The following is a 17,009-nucleotide window of genomic DNA, read 5'->3' as shown; positions in this document are numbered from 1 at the left end:
TAGTGTACTGACAAGGAGAGCAATAGAAATGTCTGTTGTGAACAGATTTGGTTATAAATATTACATATTGCTCCATATTACAATGTATTTCTATATCTGGTTCTCATACTGAAAACCACTCGATAGTTTGTCTTGTGCCTTAAACTTCCACTTTTTATCTGGAGCACTGCTTTCTAATCAGTGTGTTTTATAACTGTTCAGGGACACACTAACCGTAATAATCTACTGGATATGAATAAGATACCTGTATATAGATAGGAAGTTGTGTATGTACAAATGTGCATGTACTCGAATATAAATGAGAAAGGCAAATCTGCATGCAGTGCATACAGAACCTGATCCGTGCAGTGACAATAGCAAATAAACTTTGTGAAAGGTTTTGAATCTACTTTTATTTATTCAGCCTTACTTATTAATATTTACCAAATTCCAGTTAAACATCAACAGTAATTTATTTACAAACAAAATACACACATAGCTGCTATTCTAGTCAACTGGTGCTAAACCATTCTGTCAAACGACGTATAATAAGACTTAGAAATTGTGCAAATACGGTTTACGGAAACTTAATCAGAGAATAAGCGACACCTAAAACAGTCGAAGACCGTGACAGATTAGATCCATTTCCACAGGCAGTCCATTCTGTAAGGCTCTGTTGGTGCATTGTAGATGTGTAAACTCCAAAGTCGAGGTCTAACAGGAACATTTTTCTTAAATAACATGCCTATTTAAATATTGATAATTTACATAAAGTACCCATACGAGGATTAGGAAGCATGAAAAGTGCACCTGATTTAAGACACTGTCATAGAGCTGCTAATGAGGCTCTACGCAGAAACAAGTGTGGACTACCCAAAACAGAAGCAGCACATATTATCAGCTACATACTAGGGCTGGGCAATATATCGATTTTATAATATCGCCCAGCCCTAATCCATACAGAATCCAAAGATAGTCCTCAGCCCTGGTCATGGAGCTTACAGTCACAGAGCTCTTTGTAGATTCTCTTGCGTATCTTTGGTATGTCCTTCTGTGAAAACTGCAGAGGTTTATCCAGAGCAAGGCATCTAGAATACTTTAGAGGGGATGGAAAACAGAATTATGTAATGACTATGAGCAATCGGACACGGTAATGATTGAAATCATGTATATGAAGCTCGAAAAGCATGTCGTTACCTCCAAGACAAAAACTCCACAGTCGTTTTCATTGGTCTGCTGTGGGACTATCTGTAAAGGACAGCAGGGGGAGTTAAGACACCACATCAGGTCGGCTTTCTTTCTTTGCGCCACTAGTGTTTTGTAGTTTATCGTTACGGGATGTGACACCAACAGAACATACCTCATCGAACGACACCGCCCAACCACTTTGAAAATCTATTTGCTGCTTCTCCTTTGCTTCTGTCATCAAGTATTTCAGGATGTTCTATAAAAAGCAAAGAATAGAAAGAAAACCACAGTTTAAAATGTCTTCCAGATAGATTGAAACTGAATGGTTTGCCGGTTCGAGTGCCAGTACGGATCAATTATCAGTGTTCCTACACATTTTTCCATTTCAAAATTCCATACTTTTGTAGACTCAAATTTCCAGACTTCTGAGGATTTTCAGTCAATATTAAACATCTGAAAGTCTGAAAAAGTCAGAGAAAAGTGTGTCCAAGAAATAAGCCAAAAAAAGTATGTATATATACATATATATGTCCAAAAAATGCTAAATCAGTCATAGGATAACCTGTCTAAAGCAGTGATGGCATAATGTCTTGAATGGAGTGTGGGCTGGTAGCTGGAGAGGTGCACCGGACCCCCAACTGCTTAGGCAGGGTCCTCACTCTTTTCTAGGGATCAGTTTCCAGGACATTTTCGGTGATGATCTAGCTGATATGACAGACACGGATCGCAGCTCACACCAATATGTTCCTCTTTGTGGAAGTCGGGTTTAAAAGCTGTGCAGTCTGTGGCTATTACAATTACAATTACATCCAGAGATGCTTCTCCTTCATTCACTTTTTGGTGAATGTAGGCTTGGCCAGGAAGAGTTGATGTCATCAGGCGGCATCCAACGATCATTGGGTGTTTCAACCCTGAACCGCAACACCCTCAACATTGGTGGGTCGGCAGTGGTGGCCAAATCACTGCCCATCAACTCCCCCTGGCTTCAAGCTAAGCTCCTCTCTCCTGCTCCATAACCAGCAAGTGGCTCTTTCTGCTGCCTCCCCCATCCTGCGAACTGCCGTCTTTCTCTCCCTTCCTGTCACCCCAATGGCTGTGAGCATCCTCCACACTGACTGGGCGGGCAATCCTCTACAGCCAACCACAACTGGGAAGAGCCATGCCTGCCAACCTAACTTATCTAAGAACTCATCTCTTATGTACTTTATTAGTATAACCAAATTACAATGATGGCTTGGACGATGGACTCACCTCAGCTATCTCCTATCCTCCTTTTTTCTCATCCATCTCTTTCTGTAAAAAAATAAAAAAGCTAACTAACTTAAAGTATCTGGCACCTGCCTTACTTAAAAAAAATTTTTTTTTTTAAAAACATATAAATGAAGTACTAGAAAAACCTCCTATACTGCCTAAAGTGCTGGATCAGATATCAGAGAGTGAGTAAGTCTATGCACTGATCTGATATCAAGTAATTTAACCCTGAAAAAAAATAGATAAAAAGTCTGTTTTCCCAGAAATCCATCCTTGTCCCCCAAACACTGTGGCCTACACAGCAAGTTTCCACAGTATAACAGCCTATTGAAAATACAGCTGTCTGTAAAACTAACGTTACCATTTGATAGATGAAAGATAGGCCAGCTGTTCATTCTCAGCTAAAGAAAAATCAGAGAAGGTTGAAATCATTGTCCACGACATTTCCTCTCACTTTCCGGGCCTTTTCCAGGACCCTGGAACCCTGTCAGGGTGTTTTTCCATAGGGCAGCCCCCTCACTCTCACATCTCTCCATTTAATTGATGTATATAGATCCTGTTTGTGCACGCATGTGCTGTATTTCCCCCTCGCAGGACTAATAAAGGATAACAAAGGAATGTTTCCTTCCTTGATTTGAACACTTTCTATGACGACCAGACAAATTGTACTTCTGCATTTTGACAACATGCACTTTAATTACTGTTGATGCAGCATTGATTATTGTATTTATGTATTACACTTCACTTACCACTAACAATGAAACACTGTGATGAAGTTTATAAATAGTCGAGAGCATCCATAAGACACTTGAACTCATAATTCATTATAAGTCAATGTAATTTTTATGGTGGCTGAAATAGTGCATTAGAAAGCCCCATGTGGTATTAGAAATGCATCAAAATTCACTTTGAGGGGCGGCCGGTGACTGAGTGGTTAGAGCAGTCGCCCCATGTAAAGAGGCTGAAGGTCCCCTTTGGCGCACGTCTTGTACTGTACTTAACTGAACTTTTACATTGTCACACTCCAAGCAGAGCGCTGAGGTCTGCGGATCAAATGCTGCTGGAAGTCCCCAGGACCAGTCTGAAAACCAGAGGAGACAGAGCCTTACCGGCAGCTGCCCCTGGGCTCTGGAATAGCTTGCCCTGGCAAGTTAGATCAGCCCAGACCCTGGAGGTTTTTAAGTCCTTAGTGAAGACCCACCTGTTCTCCATGTCCTTTAACTCCTGCTGAGCATGACACCCGTCTACTGTATTTTATGTGTACTTTTTATTCTAGTTGTGTTGTACTGTATTGTCTTGATGAACTGCACAGCACTTTGGTCGACCGTTGGTCATTTTAAATGTGCACTATTTACTACTTTTAATGCACTATTTGTGGTCTTAGTAAGTGCTACTGAATTTACTGTAGGAAAAGAAACTGAAATGCAGAAGTAGATTGTTAAACTGACAAAAACACATGAAATTACCCTTGCAACTTTCTGGAGTGCGTTCCCTTGAGAGTCGTATAAGCAGATCTTCTTTTTGACGATGTCAGCCGTCACCAGACACCAGTGTACCTCCAGGTGGATGGGCACCAAAATCAAACCCTTCGAAAATAAATCCACCTGTGCAAGAAAGACTGGATTAAAGACACTCATTCTGTTTTCTCTTCATCTGTTAAGTCAATCTTGTCTCATAATAATTTTATCAGACAAATGAGGTTCTTTTTTTTTTGTAAATCCACACGACACCAACAACCTACTGTATATCACAAACACTGAGAAATCATCACAACCCTTCCATCTGAGACCTCACCTGCTTCGTCCATCTCTTAACGCCATCGTATCCTTTAGTCATGAGCTGCCTGTGGAAGAAGCTGTTGAGGAAATGGACCTAAGAGTTGGGAACAAAAAAGAAGAAAAAAAATTACAAAACTATTTAGAATAATAATTTATATATAACAGCTATTATAATAATAGTTATCGGCTTGTGCAAGTTAATAGACCTGGGCATGTGAGCACTTTAAAATGGTTATAATCTTAAAGTTCTTCTTGTACTGTATAGATGGAGAAATAAGTGAATATCCTGTGATTACAGGCACATATTGTGTTTAATTAAAGGAGTATTGTACCCTAAGGCCACATTTAAAAACATACATTAAACATTAGTCATCAATGGCAGACATAAGACATGCGATAGACAATAACATTAATATGTATGGGTAAAAATGTAGGCTGATATGTTTAGCAATAAAAACCCACACTGATAACTCTCACCAACAGTTTGGGAACAGCCCTTGTATCGCCCCGGTTACCAAGTATCCAGTAAGTATGTGTCCCACCAAGAAATAGTCCCACATACAGTATGAACTTGTAAAACCACAACTGGTCATTTTTAATCTTCCAAACGCTGCCCGAAGCTTCGTTTTCACCACACACACACACACACACACACACACACACACACACACACACGAGATTGGTGTCAATTTTCTCATCAAACTTTCAGCAGGTAAACGAATATGCAGATTTCCAAAAATGTCAAACTATTCCTTTTAATTGCGGCAACATTTCAATAACCCTGGCACGTAAAAACCTCACCGATCTGGTGTTCCAATTATAATGAGAAAAGAAAAAACCTGCCATCTGTGTAGAATTTAAAATTACCTTGTGATAGGCAGACTCCATAATCAACTCTCCATACATGTTCATGACCTGAAGAAGAGACGGAGAAAAACACATATCAGTTACATTCAGCACAAACATTCTGATTTTTCTTCATTACGTAAATCATTGATTCATTCATCTTCATTCGTCTTCAACCGCTTGTCCCTAACGGGGTCACGGGGGGGCTGGAGCCGATCCCAGCTGACATCCGGCGTGAGGCGGGGTACACCCTGGACAGGACGCCAGTCTATCGCAGGGCACATAGAGACGAACAGAGACAGACAACCATTCACACCTACGGGCAATTTAGAGTCACCAATTAACCTAACACGTGCATGTCTTTGGACAGGAGAACCCGGAGAAAACCCACGCAGACACGGGAGAACATGCAAACTCTACACAGAAGGGCCCCAGCCGGGATAAGAACCAGGAACCCTCTTGCTGTGAGGCGACAGTGCTAACCACCACACGACTGTGCCGCCCATCACGTAAATCATTCCGCTCAAAAATCAGCAAGGTAAACTGAAAGTGTTGGGTGAGTTAGATGATGACCTGGTCGTTGAGCCAGTTCTGATCTGCCAGTGTGGACAGGTCTTCCAGTGTCAGTGTGTGTTTCTTGTAGACCACCTGGAAGGAGGGAACAGGCTTCTTAACCATCGCCGTTCGGTATTTGGAAACTTCGGAGAAGATGACATTTTTCCTGCGCAGGTTGAGAAAAAATACAATACAATTGGTCCAGGGATAAAATCATTTCACCATTACCTCCGCAGCATTATTGGAGAATTCAAAGCTAGACTACATTTTGGTGTGTAAATACCTGGCATGGACATTTTCAAAGTGGTGCTCGCCATTCAGTTGCCGAAAAACACATTTCTTAAAGAAATCTCCAAAAGTCAAAATTTTTTGACACCAACACAAAGCATGAATTTTTCGAATGTGTTCCTAGAGTTCTGGGCGTCTTAATGTGGTGATTTGGAGAGATTTCTGAACATTTGTATCAATTGAAGTGGCAAAAATGGTTAGATTTAGCACCAAATCCGTGTAACAAATGCGATAAAGATTTCTGCAACTTCTGAGCCATAACAGAGCATGATAATGGCTTTTATAAATGTATATCATAATGTTATATGCCCTTATACACTTTCACAATTTATTTATTCATTTTTATTTCTGATTGATGACTAGAAAAAAACTTGACACCCAGCTTTAAGTTGATATACCACTTTTATGTGGCATCTTCTGTTGATCTTCTATCTCTCCATGAACAACCCCCCCCCCCCCTCCCCCCCCCCCCCCTAAAAAAAAAGGGGGTGGTGAAATGGTTAAAGGTTAGAAAAAATGGCATCTTTTACAACTGGAAAAAACTGCTGCTCAGTCAAGGGGTTTTTAATCATGCAAACAGAGCCAAGCGAGTAATTCAAAGTGATTCAAGACAGCGGGATTCATATTTTTTGACTCACCTGTCGCTGAAATCAGTGTGAAAATTCCTCTCCAGGTGTCTCAACAGATCTCTTTTTTGTAACGGGATGAGACTTCCGTATATTCTGTAGAAGTCATCAAGAAATTCTAGAGAAACATGGAAACATTGTCATCTCAAATAGCTGTTTAAAAAAAACAAAAACAGAAGTGTAAACCAAAAAGATATTTAAAAAAGGGTAAAAAAGGATTTACCGTGGATGTCCTTTGCCAGGAGGCCAACATCAGTTGGAGGAGATGCTGTGTTTATACTGGTGATTGTCTCATCAGTGTGTCTGTCTGTGGCCTGGTCCTGGCCTGGCGTGACAGCAGTGAATTGTCCAGATGGGCCGTCAACCTCAAACCTTTGAGCTGTTGCCATTGTCTCTGTTCCTTTAAAATGTCCAGTTAACCCACATGCATTGCTGTCTGTGCTCAACATGGGTTTGATGGTGTGGAAAAGTTTTAAAGGGTCTGTAATTTCACGTAAGTGTACCAAAGCTTCGGTGTTCTGAGACGGCACAATCACTGTTGGCCTGGTGTGACAGACGTTACCCGTGGAAACATTTGTGCCTGTAACCCGGTCCTGCAAGGAACTGGAAGCAATGAAAGTTTCTGACAGACTGATGGGTTCACACGACGTCGGCAGGCAACTCTGCCCTCTGAGCGCATCCTCTGAACCTACCGCATCACATTCAAGAGGTGGCACAAGAACCGATGTTCTGACTGAACTTTCTAGATTTTGTGTGTGGTACGTTGTGACTGTACTTTCACTTTTCTGTGATTGTGTCTTTACACCGAGGCAGTGGCTGGAGCTGATTTCACAAGCTCTTTTCTTCGATTTGAAGATCACAAAACGGCATTTCTCCCTCCGCTTCCTCCACATCCAAAGCTGTAATTTACAACACAGGCGTCTTTTGGCTCGCCTGGAGAGATGAGAAACTCCCTTGACTGAAGACAGGTATCCCTTTTTTCTCTTGAGGTATTTTGCTTTTCTTCGGCAGCTCTGCGTTCGGTGCATCTGGGAGAGATTGAACAGAGGGAGCGATGGAGGATCACATGAGAGCATGGAGTTGTGGGTAGCCTTTCAGCTGCTCGGGGGCAGGTCTGTAAGATTGCTGAAACAGGACTTGATTTTGTCTAGGCCATGGCTCATTGTCTCTAATCACGGCTTCAGACATAGATTCAGATTCTCCTCATTCTTCAGGTCAACTGCTGCCGGATGAGTGTAGACTTAAAATGGAAAGGCGAGTACTCGCGTTGTTAGCCGATGTATCTGTAGGCTCAACCACTCCTTGACAGGATATCTGTAGCTCACTCAGCTGTCCTTGTGTTTGCTTCCTCTTCTGGTGGCTTCTTCAGTCGAGTAATACACAGTCTGAACCTCTGCTGCAAAACAGAATGGGTGTGTTATTATAGGCAGGGCTCCTACATATTTCCATCTCACTTTAAAAAAGATTCACATAGTTTGCCCTGTAAGTTTGCCCCGAAGGCTGAGCCATTGGTGTGTGTATGTGCATCTGACTGGTTTGTTTAGATCCTGATGAGCAGGTGGGACCTTGCATGAAAGCCTCTGCCATTAGTGTACGAATGTGTGCGTGAAAGGGTGAATGTGGCAGGTAGTGTAAAAGCACTTAGAGTTGTCAGAAAGGTGCTATATAAGTACAACTCTATTTCCCTGAAGCCCCTGTTAGAACCATTTATTTTTCATCTATTAGTATTATTTATCTTTTTATCTATTTTTTATTTCTGATCCATTGTATTTATTTATTAATTATTTCACCAACTGTTTGTTATTGTATACCTTGTTTTATACATTTAAATTGTTCAATAAAATAAATAAAGTAGAACTCCATACAATTACTTGATTACTGTATTTTAGTGTACTTTTGAGATACAATTTCTATTTCATACTTGCCCCATTTTATTATCTGGTACAACATTAAAATGATACTTTCACATAAGTAATAATCAAATAATATATGATCATATACAGGAGGAGGAACTGAGTAGTTTTACTTTTTTATTTTAATTTTAATTACTATTAATTTATTTTTAATTATGTCACCAATGTGCTTCTCTTGTGTTGTATACATTGTAGTTTTGTACATTCAAATTGATCAATAAATTAAAAAGTACAGCTCCATAGCGTTACTTGATTACTATACTTAAGCATACTTTTGAGAGACTTGTACTTGAAGTAGTTTTTCAATTTTTACTGAAATTTCTATTTCATACTTCCACTATTTTTATCAGCTACCATATTAAAATGATACTTACACATTAGTAATAATCAAATAGTAATATAATAATAAACTTTATTTGTATTGCACCTTCCATACATGAAATGCAGCCCAATGTGCTGCACAACAAGGAAATGACATTCACATTAAAAAGACACAGAATGAACATAAAAACAGGTGTATGTGCCAAATTATCAAAATAACAATAAAATACATCTTCACATGAATAAGACCCACTTAAAAATACAATAAAAAGAGTAAGGATTGAGAATAGATAATAGAATTAAAATGCAGTTAGAAAATGGGTCAAAATGACCAGGGTTAGTTAAAAGCTTAAGTAAGGAGATACGTTTTTATCTTACTGTATGTATATGAAATATATAGATTTAGGAAAGATAGATAGATAGATAGACTTAGTCAGTAACAACCATTTTCACACATTTGAGCTGAACCCAGAAGCTGCATTTCCAATGGCTGTCAGCGCAGTTTCAGACTTCTCTCCACACATGTCCGACACAGGTGAGTTCACAAACATTAATAATTGATCAATAATAAACATCATTCATTTCCTCCGCCCTTTAAAAACCCCACCCGGCTCACAGTTTGTACCAGATAGCATTTCTTTTTTTTCGCTAGGTTTCCTGACACACCAACAGAAACACAAAACAAACAAACGGTGAGCCACGAGCTATGACTTACCGTCACTGCCTCGCGTGCGTCACTGAAGCCTGAGTGTGTAAATGAACTTTTGTCTAATGAAGCTTTACCACTTGTACTAGATGGAAAATTAGTGTATTTATTTAATGTAAGAGCCGACTTGTAGTTGTTTGACCCTCTCAACCCAACCTGCACCATCATGTACACAATCCACCATTGCACATTGAGAGTCGCGTGTGGAATGCGTCACTCTTTTGCCGACCAATCAGATCTGACTGGGGTTGGAACCCTAAATTTGCCAAAAATCTCGCGAGACCCGCTTCTCGACCACATATACTTACCTTTACCAGTATAATTCCACATCTAATTTTAACAATCTAACCTTAACCATTCCCGTTCAATGCCTAACCTTAACCTTCAAATCTTAACTACTCGAGATTAATGCCTAACTGTAACCATCTCGCGAGATTTTCGCAAATCTTGGGTTACCATCTAGACCACGGAGATTTTACTGAGAAAGGTTTCTTCTCCATCTTCATAAATGTTCTTTACTGCCGCCAACTGGACTGGAGAGAGGGACAAGAGATCCTGATACATATTTGTAGATTTCTTTATGTTGGAATAATTCCCTTAGGAGCAACAACGACAGCATTTATATGTTCCTAAAAAAGACATCCTCCTAGTGTGATTTAATTATTTAACAATCAGAATCAGAAATACTTTAATAATCCCAGGGGGAAATTATTTAACAATGCCAGCCCAGTGAAGTTTTTTCTTAGTTCAAGTTTACTCTTATTCATATAGCACAGTTAAAAAGACCTGTTTAAGCTGAGTTTGTTCTTTCTTCTTTGCTTAAGTATGCTGCTATAGGCCTAGTGTGCCGGGGATAATACTTTTCCTGATACTCTGAGCTTCTCTCCTCTCTGTCTGTATCATTCATGTCTCATCAATGCATGTTACTAATTCAACTTCTTCCCCGGAGTTGTTTGTGCTTTGTCGTCTCGCAGGTCTCTGCTGATCGTGGTGGTGCCTGCTGCCGTGGTTCCTGCACGACGCTTCCTGCTGCTACTACAATCTATAACCTTAGCTGTGCTTGTTTCTACTATTCTGCTGTATTAACCGCCATAACATATGAGTCATATTCACATTACTATAGATATTATTATAGTTACTGGAAGTGTGTCTGTCTCTCTCTGTCCATCTGTCTGTCTTTTCTCTCTCTCTCTCCTTTTCTTCCTCCCTAACAGTTGCAGACAGATGTCCGTCCTCCACAGAGCTGGGTCTGTTCCACGTTCCTGCCTGTTATAGGGAAGGTTTTTGTTGCCACCGTACTCTACGGGGGAATTGTTGGGTCTATGTAAATCATAAATAAGTCATAGAGTGTGGTCTTTACCTAGTCTGTAAAGTGTCCTGAGATAACTTTTGTTATGATCTGGCACTATAAATACAATTGAATTGAATTGAACCTGTAACATTCACCCAAAGTGCTCTACAGAGCAGAGACAAAAACAAAAAGAACGCATGTATAAGAAACAAGAAAACATGCATATCATCACACATACTCACACACAAATACAGTTGCATATGCACATATACAGACATATGTGCACGGCTACAGTAGTCATAAACAACAATGTAAGATTATGTAAAAAACGCACATAGACATTTTGAAGAAAAAAAAACTAGGCTGGAATAGAAGAACCTGTGGATCCAAAGGCCTACGAGAAAAGATGTTTTCTCTTACTTACAAATATCCACTGGTGTAGTGGAGGGTATATTTGTCTGGCAACATACATTATACCCACTTATCAGCCAAAACAAGGCATTGTCATTATGTCTATGTTAAATGAAATGTATTATAAGCTCACTACCTTTGTTTTCTAAAGTTTTCTCTCCAGTAAACGAACTATTACGCAAATGCTCAGTTTTAAGTCTCACTATGCAGAAACTTTCATTTGGTCTTTCACATTGAACTGGCGAATAGGGGCTGATTGAGCCACGGAGAAAGAACACTTTCTAATGACAGCTTGTCATTATCATTTTGAAATGTCTTCTAAACCCTGCAGCACTAATAACCAGGATATGTGGGGAAACCTGTCATTGATTTCAGTATTACACATACACTTAAAGTGTCTCAATACTAAAAGGATATTCTGTAAAGCCATCAACTAATCTAGAAGGAATGATTTAAAAACAGAAACCAAAAGATAAAGACGAGAACAATAAACATGGGTCTTTTTATTAGTAATTCTTTCATCAGTATCTCTGCCTGGTACTGACCTGGAGCGACACTGGTGTATTGTGCAAATGGTCATATACAGAGCAAATACGTGGGAGGCAGCAACGACCCTGTCCCTCAAATATGCCCCTCCATGTTGGCAAATATCCTCTTTGCTGCTGTGTCATTGAGTGAGTTGAGTCCCTGCTGACAGCTTGTTATGCAACATGTGTGTCTGAACATGAAGCTTTTCAAACATTTCATATGTTCAAGAAATATTCATGTCCCATCTGGGCACAGCCATCAACTGGAACTAGATGTTTCTAGATGTCTGACTAAAGAACCCATTGAACCATCACTGATTTGAACTCAATCTGCTCATCCAAAGCCAGACCTTTGTCAGCTTACATTTGTTTTGGCAGCTCTCCTAAAACAGAGTACGACCAACATGTGACGCACGAGTCAGGAGGGATGATCATGGTGTTTAACTTGGCTCTGTTTTCCTGTTTAAAGTACAGGATATATACACCCCCAGGCTACATGAGCCCTGCCTCTCCTCCTCATCTGCTTGACTGCTCTGATACTTCTTGAGTGCCTGTGCATCTCTTACAGAAATGAATCCTCTGGCCATCACTGTGGTTCTGGGACTACTGGCGGGGGCATGGGCTCAGCCCAATGTGGTCCGGCCTCTGTGCGACTCCCCTGAGGCAGAGGAGGCTGCCCTGGTGGCTCAGGATTACCTCAATGCCCAGCACACTCATGGCTACAAGTATGCACTGAACAGGATCGAGGACATCAAGATCTATACTCAGGTAAATCAGCAGGAGCAGAGATTTGTAGAGTTACAGGTTACCCCATCTCTTGTTCTCCAACATGGGACGCTGTATATAACATAATCACATTTATTTCTCTATTGCCACTGGATAACACAATCGCATCATTTAAAAGATTAGACTGTGAGCTGTGATATGAATTTGTAAGCAATAAAGAAAGAAAATGGCAGGAAAATCTGCTTAATTTTATACAAATTAGTAGATTTTTCTGAGGATACCTCCTTACTTACCTTCATCATTGCATCTTTATCTAAAATTATACATATTTTAGTTGTCTTTTTTTCCATTGTGATATTTTAGGTCAGCACCTCAATTAAGACACGATTCATGTTCATATTCATGTGTATTCTGAAACAGTTGGTGTGTGGTGCCTCTACGTGCAAACATTTGCACAAACATGTCGGAAAAGATTCAAAATCAATATTTCAACTATGCTCTATTTTAAATTGTCATTTGAAACTACATTATGCGTGTTCCTCCATGCAAACAGTTTGATGGAGTAGATAAAAAACAAAAACAACTAAATAATGCTTAATTTTTATCTCTCCTTAGCCTGATGGAGACAACACATATGTGCTGGAGGTTGAACTGCTGGAGACTGACTGTCACGTGTTGGATCCCACACCTGTTGCCAACTGCACAGTCAGGCCAAAAATATTGACGGTGAGACTCCATACAATTATTACACCGAATCTCTGATATTTGAACTACATGAATCTAACCACATGTCAAGATACTGATAATTTTAGGATGTAAAACAGAAAATCCAGATTGACTTTGTCTCCAATCAGGCAGTAGAAGGAGACTGTGATGTGGTGCTGAAGAGGGTTGGTGGAGCTCTGACTGTAACAGCATTCAAGTGTAAAACAGAAGGTAAAGTTTCTGGTCACACTATGAAATCCACGTACGTTCAGAAGAAGTCAACACAAGTGTCAGCCTACACACAAAAACCTGTGTCTTTCTTCGATAACATGTAGAATCAACAGAGGACGTGTGTATAGGCTGTCCTACCCTCCTTCCCCTAAATAACACCGCAGCACTGGACTTTATCCAAGCCTCCCTGACAACCTTCAACAACAACACTGCGAACATTACATACAGTCTATTGGAGGTTGGAAGGATGTCATCACAGGTGGGCCCAAACAATCTGATCAATTCAGTTTTGTTTTACAGGATTTAAAGCACCTGCATGTTTTAATTTGTGTCTGTCAATACCTTGTTTTAGATTGTGTCTGGTGGGCCGATCTATTTTGCAGAATACGTTGTAGTTGAGGCCAATTGCACTGGTGATGCCTGTGAGCCACTGAATGACACCATGGCTGTAAGTACACAAAGCATTAGTTTAGTTTTTCTATGAAAAAAAACAACTTATTGTATTATTGGAATTTTGCAGATAAGCTTATCAAAGAAGATAGGGTAGAGATAAATCTGGTCACCAAAGCGCCTCTCAAAACAGTTCAAAGTTAACAAAATAAACTTCAAAATATTTTTCCTTTCTTCACCAGGAACGTGGTATTTGTACTGCCAAAGGTTTGAGCACGGATCACACAGTGGACTGCAAGATGTTTTTAACTATGGTAAAACACTGTCTTTAACTGTTCCAAATCATTTTGATGGCCAAAAATAAGTCACAAATTTGACTATAAATTTATATAGATGATTTTTCCTAACTCAATGTTGATCCACTTTTTCAGATGCCTGTTGTAGAGGTTAACAGCACTGCAGCACCTGCCATGCCACCACTGGTTTACGTAGAAAGAGGTGGCCTGTCACACAAGCATGGGCTGAGGCACCACAAGTTGACTACCTTCCATAACCCTCAGCTAAGCGGCCATCTCTCCGCAGAATCAGTAGAGTCAGATGAAGTTGTACCTGTAGTCACTGCAGCTGCTGATGCAGCTGTGACACCTGCTGCCGATCCAGCCGTAACTGATCCTGCTCCAACTGCTGACAACGGATCGGTCTCAGATTCCTCAGCCAGTGCTGAGGTCCCTGTTGCTGTGGTTAAGAGAGATGTACCTGCCGCACCCATAATGGTTGATGCCGCAACTCAAACAGACCCCATTGCTCTTGTGCCAGTGTGCCCAGGAAGGATCAGATTCTTCTAAGTGTTCAGGTCCTACAGACTTTTTATATTTCCCCACTATAGCTGCACTAGTAATTTATGAGTTTGATTGATTAATCAACATGCCCTGTGGTAGGTAGATGTTACTCCAATACACTACAAACATGAGATAAGCAACCTAAAATAGTTGAATCACACAAGTACTGCTGAACTTTTGAAGTGTATGTAATATGGATCAAGTGTATGTAATATGGATCATAAAGATTTGCATTCAATGCTGCTGAATAAATCTCTCAAGTCAAAGCTCTTTCTATCTTTTGCCATTATGCCTTGTTTAAAATGTAAAACACTTACAGTATATCGCAGTACATTTAATTATGGCGCCTTTCTCAGTGCTCAAGGCGCTTTACAGAGTCCAGGTTCCATTCATTCACACAGACATACCATTGTGGTGTTAAACTACGCAGTAGTCACAGCTGCCGTGGGGTAGACTGACGGAAGCATGGCAGCCAATCAGCACCTATGGCCCCTCCGACCACCTCCTCAAACATACAGCAGTCATACACATTTAAACGAGGCAAGGTGGGTGAAGTGTCTTGCCCAAGGACACAACGACCATAACACAAGTAGGGCAGGGGTCGACTCGCTCTACCAACTGAGCCACAGTTGCCCCATTTAATAGCAGTCATCGAAGAATACTCAAGGCCTTTTACAGGTTTGTTGAGGACACACTGATAAACTCTACGCAGGACTTTGAATGAACTGTTGTACCAAAAGGTATCCAATCATTCATGCCGTATCTTTAAAAAGGAGATCGCAAAACAAAGTGCTATTTGTCAGATGTGCTGACTCGTGCATTAGCCTTCCTATGAACCCACTGACATTTCCACAAACATAAAAAAATAGTCTCATTTTGTCCCATTCAACATTTTAAGCAGTATTCAGATTCTTTTAAGTCTTAAATCATGAAACTTCTCTTCTGAAAAGTGTCATCATCCATACTTCTATTCACCAGTGTGCTTATTCATACTTATTTTTGGGTTACATATTTAGCTGCGTTCACATACATTGTTTTTTTATGGTTAATTGTTTACATATTGGTTAATTTGTCAATCAACATTTAGACCTGGTAGTCAATCTTAAAGTGTAGATTCAAATTTGATGTTCATGTTGAGGAAAAATATCCTTAAATTGTCTAAAGGAACTAAACTTTGAGATATAGATATATATTCTTAGGAACAGGTAGGTAGAGATTTTAGGGTTATTGAGGTCACAGAAATTCTAGTAAGTGTATTTACATGAATGGGTCAATGTTCAGGAAGTACCAGTTCATGGCAAGGCAAAATACGACAAATAAGTTTAACAAGGGCAACGCACCCTTTGATTCTAAACACCGGATATAAAGCCAACAAGTACCAAATGTAAATAGTCAACTTTGAAACTAGTCAAAGAAAAAAAAAAAAAAAGGTTATTGTCCTCAACTGCCCATGCCAGACAGAGATAACATGCTTTTACACCCATTCAGATTCTGGTTGCATATAAAATGCAACAGACAACTGAATTTTCTATGCTATTCAAAAAAAATAAATAAAAACAAAAATTTCAAAAAAAAACTCAGGTAGACTTATTTTCAATTCTTTATTGAAAGCACTTCACCTGTGCTCCTGATTTCCTTTTTTCTCCGAATGCGTGGCTTTGTTCAGTCCTGCAAGAGACACCTAGTTAGTCCAAAAGACTGGGTTAAAACAATTTACAACCAAAAAAATAAATAAATCACAACATACCTTGGTGGTCAGCTGCATCGCTCCTTTGTTGTAATGCATTTACAGATGGTAGATGAGGTTGGCCGGGGCCTTGAGGTGCCATAAACCTCCAGAAGTCTTTAAATTTAGGGTTTAAATGTGCGGCACTAACAGAAGGGTCCTGGGGCGAAGCCATGAAATGAGGGCCATCTAAAGAGATTAGTGGTGATCCTGATTTATCACCAGGCCTTTGCATGTAGCTGACATCAGGTAAGGGACTAAAGATTCCTTCCCCCAATTGTTTGGGGTGTTGCAGTTTTTCTTGAGAGGGATTTAAATTCTGAGGATGTTGGGGATTACTACCGTCATGTCCTGCAAGATTTTGAGCAAGAAAATCTGCATCACGAACCAGGTCTTTGGAAGGCAGCGGAGACCCATTAAAACCGTTGGGCTCCCTACCTGGTGGGCCATGTTGTAGCAGCACAAAACTCTTTGGTTCAGAATTGGAGGGCACAGTCTGTTCATGTTTAGTGAGTTTCTTTGAACCACTTACAAACGGCTTTGGTTGTGAAGCATTCGGGGCTGTGGGATTGTCATGAAGTTGTGATTGAGCATCTTGAAGCATGTAGAAAGGGAGCAGTTCACTTTGGGCTAGAGGATGCATCATCCCTTTAGATTCACTAGGCAGGTGTACTTTTCCTATAGGTTTATTTTGCTGATTTGCCATTTGCTG

The 17,009-nt window shown here is 40.2% G+C and overlaps 2 protein-coding genes across 2 annotated transcripts; one reads left to right on the top strand and one right to left on the bottom strand.

Moving 5' to 3' along the window:
- Positions 1-481: 481 nt before the first annotated feature.
- On the bottom strand, positions 482-9,597 carry LOC310957436 (uncharacterized protein). The gene is made up of 10 exons (XM_083927997.1): positions 9,461-9,597; positions 6,735-7,907; positions 6,524-6,629; positions 5,616-5,763; positions 5,064-5,111; positions 4,213-4,290; positions 3,885-4,022; positions 1,340-1,423; positions 1,177-1,227; positions 482-1,075 (listed from the first exon to the last, which is right to left on the bottom strand). Exons 2-10 carry the CDS (start codon positions 7,585-7,587, stop codon positions 959-961), a joined length of 1,623 nt encoding a protein of 540 aa, XP_083784123.1. The 5' UTR covers positions 7,588-7,907; positions 9,461-9,597; the 3' UTR covers positions 482-958.
- Positions 9,598-12,250: 2,653 nt separating this feature from the next.
- LOC310957303 (alpha-2-HS-glycoprotein-like) lies at positions 12,251-14,577 on the top strand (the record flags this gene model as incomplete). Its single annotated transcript, XM_083927800.1, has 7 exons — positions 12,251-12,448; positions 13,022-13,132; positions 13,261-13,342; positions 13,447-13,601; positions 13,695-13,790; positions 13,975-14,046; positions 14,164-14,577. The coding sequence occupies 7 exons, from the start codon at positions 12,251-12,253 to the stop codon at positions 14,575-14,577; spliced, it is 1,128 nt and encodes a 375-aa protein (XP_083783926.1).
- Positions 14,578-17,009: the final 2,432 nt, after the last annotated feature.

Source organism: Echiichthys vipera, assembly GCF_963691815.1.
Source record: "Echiichthys vipera genome assembly, chromosome: 15".
Lineage (NCBI taxonomy): Eukaryota > Metazoa > Chordata > Actinopteri > Perciformes > Trachinidae > Echiichthys > Echiichthys vipera.
The sequence above is the reverse complement of the archived record's forward strand: the minus strand, read 5'-3'. Positions and strand labels throughout refer to the sequence as shown.